Below are 9,811 nucleotides of genomic sequence, written 5' to 3' on the forward strand. Positions count from 1 at the left end.
TCGGAAATTCTATTCCTTTCCACACGTCGAGTATTAAACTATTTTCTTTCATACAAGTTTCAGTGCATTCCAATTATCACATGATGCTCTCACCAGCGGCGTCATGTTAATGTCCGATCAAACTTGCCCTGATAAAACACATTTTACATTGCATTTTATCGATTTTAAGTCTATTGCATAAGGTGTACATAACATTAAGTTTTCAAAATGTGAAAAAAACAATATTACCAGGTAAAGATGAGATAGCTAGGTTTAGAAGGGATTAAAGGTAAATTAATAGACGGTCGGTTTGCTTCGAAAAACGGCAATGGAAATTATATTCCTTTCCACACGTCAATGTATTAACTTATACTTTTTTTTTTCCCTTTCATCCACGTTTCAGTGCACTCAAATTATCACATGACGCTCTCAGCAGGGGCATCATGTGCAGGGTTGCCAGATCTGCATATCTGGTCCAACATACAATTGTTTGATGCATTTAATAAATCCTAAATGTAAAAAAAAAAATAAACATTGTGTTCATGTGGAATAAGTTAAACCATCAAATCACCAAAATTGTTTAAAAGTGCCTTAATTACGCTGGAATATATGGACTTGGGAAGTCTGTGACGTTACATGAAAAGTGATCAAGTTTTCGACGGGCGTCTGTGCACAGTACCGAACATGTGCGCGCAGCTCTTCTACTCTCGTCCTCACATGTTCGCACACACCGGCGCTGCTGATTGGCTGACAGAAGCGCGCTGCGTCATTCCGCCCTGCGAGAACCACGTGGCGCTGTAGTAGAACAGCTGAGCACTCGGGCTCTGGCACATTTTAGAGGCGCGTGTGAGAAACAAGAAGAGTTTTGCTCCACAGTTCAGTCTGACGCGCGTATTTCCTTATCATTTTCATTCATCAGTTCCATGCCCCACTTCGCCATATTTTTATGGCCAGAATGTTAATTTGTTATCTTAATTCACTCATTAAATGACAGTCAATAGTAATAAATACTTAACCGTTATGATTTTTTTCGGTGGAGTTTTCAGTCGGTTCTAATCAGCAAGAACCAGATATAACGATATCGCCTGTTTATATGGATTCTTACCTCTACATTGAGTTGATGCAAGATCATTGTATAATTACTCAACATTTTAACTGTTGATCGAATCAGAACTGTAAACACATGCAATAAAATTAATTAAAACACTTAACTGCGAAACAACAACACAAAACAATATAACAATACATTATTATTATTATGCATTATTATTTTGATTTATTTGGCTCAAAGCAGCACTTAATTCATCAATTCTGTCCTTTGTTAAGGGTACGTGTAGGTGTCCACTAACAGCTCAAGCCTACTTTGACTTTTTTTTTTTTTTTTTTTTTGTCATATGGCCTTGAATTAGCAGCATCCAGTCTGACGATCCTTTTTGATTTGAATGACACCAACTTACATAAAACATAAAAGCTGCAATATTCACACTCTGGCCTGTTAACTGGTCATACTTCCTGTATTTGGCTCAACAGATAGTCAGCGGTCAGGATTACAAAATAGCCAACACATGGACAGCCAAATGTAGTTACACTAATTCTTGTTACTTCGCCCCTCCTCTTGTTATGTTTCGTGTCCGTCCTGTCATACCGTCTCGGTCCTCCTCTCCACGTGCCTGGTCCCAGCATTGGCCATGCCACTCATTCCCCTGCGTCACTCGTGTTTGGGGCGGGATTAGGCGGAATCTCTTTACCGCTATTGGTCCGATGGCGTGCCTACCACACAAATGGGCGGGCTCTAATAATGTGGGGCGGGGCTTACTGCAGGTGGAGTTGACAGTCTGCAATTTTGAAGTAGGGGCTGGAGACGACTAGAAAAATTGCAGGCGAAAGAAATGTGGCTCGGTCACGCTGGGTGGTCATCATCGTTGTCAGCGAGATGACGGGAGGTACAGATTGCCCCTGGACAGGTAGTTAGGAGTGTGTCCTACCCTGGACGAAGAAGAGTCGAATACTCGGGACCAGGATCAGTGTTGTACACTACTAAGGTAGACAATGCTGATGTTCTATTCATATTCATATCTTACTTATTATGCTAAATGCTTTATTTTGCTCTGTAGGTTTTTACTTAAGCCCATTTGCACTGATACTTTATCTGTCTGACAATGTATCGTAACTTCCATCTTTATTAGCACGTAAAGTTTGTCTATGCTGGTGGTAAAAGCACGTTATTTTGACGGTGTCTGTGGTGTTAACATGAGGAAGTAGAGACCGAGCTCGGCTGTTGTTGTAGTATTACATAACAGTAAGGGAAGGGAGGGCTCAGAGCTCCGGGTGTGTGTGTGTGTGTCTAAATAAATAACCTTCCTCCTGGCAGGATAAATAATGTCACAGACCCACAAAGAACTGTGCAATATTTGGTAATTTTTTTGTTGTTTTTTTGCTCACAATACTGTATTTTATATTTATGTTTTTACATATATTTAAAGGTGCCGCGATCCCCTGACGGTGTATTATTTTCGGAGACATATGAAATACGGTAATAAAGTAATTAAAGCTTCTTTGCGACTTATAAAAAAAGAATACACACACACACACACACACACATATATAGACATTAGGGAGAGTGGCAGGGAGAATAAATCCAATCAGAATTTAGAGTTGATTGTATCCGATCTGTAGTTAAAGTGTTTTTGTACTAACATGTTGGTAAAAAAAAACATTTAAATATCATCTACTCAAAAAAAAAAAAAAAAAAAAAAGCAATCAGGTTTCTGTATATTCACATTTACCAACATTGTAAAGTTGAAAACATGGTTCGTGTAACTTAAGGCACAGACTGGAGATCACAATAAACAACTGCATATTAGCAGAATGTTCAGAGTGTACATATATACATAATGTATGTGTGTGTAGTCACTTTAATGTTAACTTAAAGGGGTCATATGATGCGATTTACATTTTTCCTTTCTCTTTGGAGTTCTTTGGAGTGCATAATGAAGATCTGCATAGTTGCAAAGACTATAGTCTAAAATCAAAAGAGATATTCTTTATAAAAGTCTAGAGTCAACTATGCCTACTTAAAACGGCTCATTCTAACACACCCCCATGTCTACCTCACCATGTGGGAAGATTTGCATAATGCTGCCCGAATGTTCACACAAAGAATGAAAGTGTTACTATTATTCTCACTGTTGCTGCTGGCGACATATTGTGGAGATGCTTTTTGTTTTATTCTGAAAGCGAAACTACTTTGAAAAAACTTGAAAAACAGTGCATAAGTTGAACAGGTAAACCAAATATTTAGATTTGTGCTGCGCATTTGAGCTTTGTAAAAATCAACGTGTTTCAGAAATGCAGGGCATAGAGAGGAGCACAGTAATGCATATTATGTGGAATATTATGTGTTTTTTTAACCTTGAACTGCAGAAGCACATTGCATTACACCAAATATACAAAATAATGTTCTTTTTAGCTACGTTTTGTGTTCTTTGTGGTAGAAAGTAATTTAGAGAAATGCTACATTTTGTCCAGTAGCTCTGAATACAGTGTTCCTGTAGCTCAAGTGGTAGAGCATTGCGGATCAAGCAAGCAAGATAAAAGCGTCTGCTAAATGCATACATTTTTAATTTATTGTAATAGTCATGACAGAAAAAGCTTGACTCGTTCCGAAAAACTGACTAGCTATCATGCGTTTTGAATTTACATTTCCTGTAGATTAAGTGTTCATATAATCTTTAAGCATCTCACATAACACAATTCACTTTTTTTTCAGATTTGTAAATAATACTAAATTAAAAAAATGCTCCCCTGGACAAACGTTGAAAGAGAATTTCCATAGTTCACCCTTTGTTGGCATAAATGTGGAATTTTGGAATTAAAATCTTCAGTTTATCAGTGCTACTGATCAAACATTTTTATGTAGAACAAACTCCATGCCCCTTGTTAGTAATGGGTAAATATATTCTGCATGAGCCTACTGTCTGCCCAGCTGTGTCTCTCTGCTTTCAGGGCTCGGGATGCCCAAGGAACCGAGAGGAGAGGCCCAAGGGTGTGTAGGAGAGAGGGAACGCACCTCCCGTCCAGCCAGTAAAAATGCTAAAGACAAAAGCAACAGCGCCGCCCTTTTGGCCTCTAGAGCCAGAGCACACACCGAACAGAAAGCAAAAGGACGTGATTCGCGCTGCTCTGAGAAAGACTCTGGTTACTCGGGTGAGTATTAACTGACAGTCCTACTGTTATATTTGCCAACTAAGAGACTCAGTTAACACTACCTTTACAATTATGACAAAAGTGTATTAAGAAACAATAATCGTCCCAACTTACAATTTATACAAAACCACAATACAATGCCTGCACAGGTTTCTGTGAATGCCTGAATTTCTGATTTTCAGTCCCATTCAATTCAGTATATACTATATATAGTTTATATATCTTCAGTAATCATTAAATCAATCTCACCTGGTAGTCGAATGGAGAGCAAAAGTTCTGGCAGTTGGAAAAACTGCTGTAGTGAATTACATAATAATTATATAAAGCAACTTGGACCATGCATTTTTCTGGCAGCTTCGTTATTCCTTTGTTATTTTTCAGATGCGTTTGCAACCTCAAAATATACTGATAAAAACATTATTGTCCCATCGTAGGGGGGCCACTGAGTTTAAAATTAGATTCCACACACAGAGAAGTTCAGCACACGCAGTTGTTAAAACAATGCTGTGTTCATTCAATACATGTGTGCCAAATTGAAACACCCATACAGAAATATTTTAGTAGGAACGTGTACCATTACACCACTAACACACACACTGCAAGTTTTGTGGTCGTTTATACACTCTCATATTGTTCCTTTATAACTCACTTCCTTCTGTAGAAAAGTATATTTTCTCTCTTTTTATACAAATAAAGTCATATTAAGTGTTTGTAATATTTGCTCCTAATATAGCTTTGCACCCAATCAGAAACAAAAGTCATCGTTCCAGTTTATCTCAGAGATGTTTATTAGGTCACAACATATTCAGAAAACATTTTTCCTGATTACATTTCATGACAGTGCCAGCTTGAACTGAGTCTTTTGATATGCCTTATTTGACTGTTTGTATAGGGATATTTATTGGCATTATGCTTGATTTTATGCACATGCAGCTGAAAGAGTCTAAATGTCTTCATTAGAAGTGTACTTCTGATCATAAAGTGTAATTTTTATGAGACTTAAGTAACATCCATGCCAAAACTTCTGGATAGCCAACTTCGTTGAATGGTCCTTCATTACTGAGCCTCCCATCCCTCTCGGTTTTGTATTTCTCTTTCTATGTTTCCCATCCTTCCTCTTGATTTTTCTGTTCCATCCAATGCCCTTTCTACTCCTAACTACCTACGGTTTCTTTCCCAGACACTGGTTCAGACTCCTTACAGACTTATGCAGATGACCAGCAGAGCAGTGTGAATGTGCCTCATGTCCGCAAGGGTTTCGGTGGGGCAGATAAAGGCACCCCACAGGGACACATACTGGTGTCCGAGACGCCGGAACTAACCCCGATATTCATCATTAAGAATGTGGTGTTGAAGCAGGTGAGGCAATCAAGTTGAAAAGAGTCAGATGCTCTGCTCCAAAACATTTATATGGTTCCTTTTTTTATTATATGAAGAAAGTAGACAAGGCAGCTTATTATAATTTAAACCAAAGCCAAAAATAAGGTTAGTTAGGCAGATGGCAGGGAAAATATGAGGGAAGAGGTAAAAAGAAAACAGAATGATGTGTGGCATTGGTGTGAATGATGATTGGTTAGAGGTGTCCGAAGGTCCTAAGTGCTTGTGATGAACAAAAGAGTGGAAGCAAGTCACATAGACAACAACACATCCCATAAAGTAAGATATTACTGTGAAATATGCTAAAAACAAGGAACATAATACTCATGGTTTCGTAATGTAAATCTGCTCTATACAAGGAGGAATTGTGTCTCTTCCCCTCTTTTTCTCTCTCCCAAGCCTGGGCAGTCTGGTCAGGACCACATCCTTCCTTCAGCTCTGTCATGGGATGGAGGTACTACAAGCAGTCAGGCTCCCACCCACGTTCTCTTGCTACAACAGCCTGGCGTCAATCAAAGCGCCCCGCTGCACATCCTCAAACCCCAGCCACAGAGATCCGAAAGCAAGGGTGTAAAGAAGAGCAAAAACACCTACCTCCCCATCCTAAACTCCTACCCTCGAATCGCACCTCACCCAAGTAAGAAAACCCCAGAGAAACCAACGGCTAGTAGAGGAAGTAACACAGAGGAGCACAGCCTGAGTAAGAGAGTATGCACAGAGGAGAAGAGAGATGAGGTGTCAACAACCACGCAAGCAGCCAAGCAGCATCTGCACAAACAGCCAGAGAACAACTTGCTGTTACACTCTCAATCCCTCTCACGGTTGCTGTCTGCTGGCCAAGAGACACTTTCTGGCTCTCATCAGCACCAGAGCCCTTGCCGCCCATCTAGTCCCTCTGCCTCCCTCAACGTCAGCTCTCCGTCAATCTCAAGCACTCAGACTCTTTCCCCACCCTCTTCCAATGACCTCAGAAAAGGGCCACACAAGGATTGCCCAGAATCAAACAGTGACTCTGGCAAAGAGTCGAACAACCTCAAAGGGACAGCACGGCACCGTCGCTTCCTCAACACAGTGGAGATTCTGAGCCAGTTGGGACTACTGGACATCACCTTAAGGACGCAGGATCTGCTGCGGCAAAATGCCGCAACGGAACGAGACATAGCCCAGCTCCGTCAACATGCCCATCTGCTTTTCCAGACCGCCCAAGCAGGTGCTGATGCTCCAGCTGCCTTGGAGAAGCTCCAACAGGTCATGGCTGAGTCTGGGCACTATCCCAGCCTCAAGTGCCTACCCACAGACAGCAGCAATGGAGGGTCTCAATCAAAGGTGGAAGTCGAGGCAGCCACCAGCACCAAACCTGATACCCCTGTGGTATATGGATATAGACTTAATGGGACTGAAGAGGTGGCACCCCCATCTCCTCTTCTAGCTCCAATGCCAGATGCAGAATGGCAGTCAACAGGTCAATATGATTGTATCAGTGATAGCACCACCACTTCTGAGCAAATCAGAGCCCATAGAGGAACCATGAGTCCACCAGATGATCCCATAATGCCTCCAGACAGCTCTACACATGGAAACCTGCTTTAGACTGCACCCAGAAACCTGCTGAGCACTGGGAGTTTAAAGCTGAGACACAGCAAGGGAGACTTCAAGATGCTTTCCCGAACATCTCAAACATGATTTCAGAGATGTTATCATTGCCCCAATATTCAGTCGTCTCCATGGGAACTCAGGGCTATGCTCAAGGACAGCGTCTTGACTGCGCTGCATGCCATCTTCCTGTCTGTCACATTTCTACTCATCTACATCTGAAATCACCCAAAGTGTCTGATGAGAGCTACACAGAATTGAATGCATGTGCTACAGACCGCCACTCATTACGATAGTTTTGTCATTGATAAATGTCATCTGCAACAGGTATCCTGCCCTATGATTAAATCGAGGTTTTCATTGGCTGTTTGCAAATGTTTTAAATACCAACACTTCATGAATGGTCAAGCACAGAGTAAACAAAAATGACAGCCTATTTCCTACTTTATACTGCTAGTTGAATAATTTCCAGTTGCTGTCACAGTTTGCAGCATGTAGCGTTTCTGAAGAACATGACTGGGAATGTTATTCTGCAACAATGTGGTAATAATTAGTGATGAGATCCCCTCTGTGAGGCCTTGTCACTTAAACAAAATAAAGATGGTGCGTGAAGGTCTTGAAAAGTCCACACATGCAAAGACACTAAGAAATGTGTGAGAGTTATTCTCGCAGTGATATTGGTAAAGTCCATGGAGCTTTTGTTCTTCTATGCAGTTCTGCGCACTTCATTAATCTCATTGCATTGATCTGATGGCTATACATCTTCATCTTTGACGGTGGACCAACACACCCATTACTCAAGCGTTTTGAATTGGGTTCGCTCTGAGATATAAGGTCAAATTTGAGTGTCGTCTATGTATTTGTGAATTTTTTTTGTGTTAATAGTGTTTCGTGCCAGCCTTAATGTATTCTTTAACATCTTTACTCTTCTTTCCCAATTCTGTACTACTGCACCAAGCTTTTTGGCACATATTTGATACTCTTGACATGACACTATTGTATTATTTGTTGTTTCTTTGATATATTTTCTTCTTTTTTTTAAGTTACTATTTCTGTAGAACAGAAGTTGTGTATGAACGCAGTCACTGATTTGTGTCTAAAAAGCCGTCAGGCCCACACAGAGATTTTGCAGATCTCACAAAATTGTGCACGTCATCACTGCATATTGGTTTGTAAAATACTTAGCCTAATTTGATTAGGGTTTCAGAGTTTAGTTCTTTATTCTTTAACATGTTCTGTATTTAAGTACAGCAGATTTTCAGATATCCCTAAAATAAATTCAGAAAATGAGGAAAGGTCTGCAGATTCCACTTTGGCCAGATTGTTTTATAAACTTAAGCGTTCTTCTTTGTGACTGATTTTGTCCCCCTTCTTCATTAACACTTTAATTTTCTTGTTATAGATATTAATGGTGTGTTTGTACACAACAATGATCTTAAGTCCAAATAAATAGCAGTACAGTAGGGATGGTCTGAGCCGTGTGTGTTTGATGGCCAGGTGAAACAGATTTAAGTTTGTGTTTGAAATGGCATGATATGACATGATCGATATTTGTGCTTCCCATGTAACAGCACAAGGAGAACAGTTTGTGATGCAATTTTAATGCATTTTAAGAATATACGGTGAATATACAGTCTTTCCATGCAGTATGTTTGCTGTCAGAATCACCGCAACAGATACACGATTACACTACGTACAGATTCAAATAAAAAGCTTAATTAAATGGCCTTTGGTTTGTTTGATCATACATTTATTACTTTGCATGCAACCTATTTTATTTCTCTAAAACCCTGCATTAACCCTGTATCAACCTATATTACAGTAACCCTATATTGTTACTTCATGTCATAAATCTGTTGGAATCATCTATTGATGATGAATTTATTGGAAAGAGAGTGGCAAAATATCTTTGGTCTTGAAAATGAAGAACAGCTTGTCTTGTAAAGCTTCTAAACTTCTCTTCACATCTCTTCTCTTCAAACAGTTTGAAGTGTTTGGAACTGAAATCCTGTGAACTGTTTCCAAGGCAACCCTCAAGGTGTCACCATAGTACAGAATAAAACTACTGACAGATTTAGTTTTAAAGATTTATTTTTCTTCATTTACTTCAACAGGCACTTTCAGGTATTTTTGTGTACAGTGCATCAACCATTCCCCGGTCTCCCCCATTATGAATCTTACATCTTCCTCTTGATTTATTAGAAATGCACTTTTGTTCATTCTCATCTGAACTTCTGTTCATTTTGATGTTATTCTCACCTCTGACTAAACCTATGTTTTTATTTTTTTATTTTTATGTACTGTATATTCGATTTCTGCTATTTTTGCTCTTCCATCTCCACACTGCACCTGGTGCTTGGCCCTATATCACTAATTGTAGCTATAATGTGAACTGAATTTACAATATAACCACAAACTCATATCGTCCCCTTGGAATTATAAGGTTCTCTCTGCGTTCTGAGTAGTTTTGAGATATTGAGCTTTAAAGTTTTTGTGTTCCATAGACTTCTGTAGATAGAACCTTTTAGTTTTTTCAATAAAACATCCCAAAATGTACACAACTTAAAATAAAACATCACATAATGTAAATAAATTGTCACAGAATAAGAATATGTGAATAACTCAATTTTCATCAAAAATGTCAGATAGAATAATT

At 39.4% G+C, this 9,811-nt stretch overlaps 1 protein-coding gene across 3 annotated transcripts; it reads left to right on the forward strand.

Annotated features, from left to right (window-relative positions):
- The first annotated feature begins 1,792 nt into the window (after nucleotides 1-1,792).
- LOC113061852 (CLOCK-interacting pacemaker-like) lies at nucleotides 1,793-8,882 on the forward strand. 3 transcript variants are annotated; one of them, XM_026231324.1, is made up of 5 exons: nucleotides 1,793-2,021; nucleotides 2,463-2,520; nucleotides 3,985-4,185; nucleotides 5,366-5,544; nucleotides 5,962-8,882. In XM_026231324.1, exons 3-5 carry the CDS (start codon nucleotides 3,993-3,995, stop codon nucleotides 7,150-7,152), a joined length of 1,563 nt encoding a protein of 520 aa, XP_026087109.1. In that variant the 5' UTR covers nucleotides 1,793-2,021; nucleotides 2,463-2,520; nucleotides 3,985-3,992; the 3' UTR covers nucleotides 7,153-8,882. The 3 variants fall into 3 exon arrangements, with proteins under 3 accessions (XP_026087109.1, XP_026087108.1, XP_026087110.1); XM_026231323.1 differs by having other exon boundaries at nucleotides 2,463-2,512; XM_026231325.1 differs by lacking the exon at nucleotides 2,463-2,520.
- Nucleotides 8,883-9,811: the final 929 nt, after the last annotated feature.

This window comes from Carassius auratus, chromosome 43 (genome assembly GCF_003368295.1).
Source record: "Carassius auratus strain Wakin chromosome 43, ASM336829v1, whole genome shotgun sequence".
NCBI classification, from domain to species: Eukaryota; Metazoa; Chordata; class Actinopteri; order Cypriniformes; family Cyprinidae; genus Carassius; species Carassius auratus.

Excerpts from the sequence above, each read along its gene's own strand:
- LOC113061852 (XM_026231323.1), top strand. Across the intron at positions 4,186-5,365 it reads GAAAGACTCTGGTTACTCGG|ACACTGGTTCAGACTCCTTA; the intron begins GTGAGTATTAAC and ends TTTCTTTCCCAG. Across the intron at positions 5,545-5,961 it reads AGAATGTGGTGTTGAAGCAG|CCTGGGCAGTCTGGTCAGGA; the intron begins GTGAGGCAATCA and ends CTCTCTCCCAAG.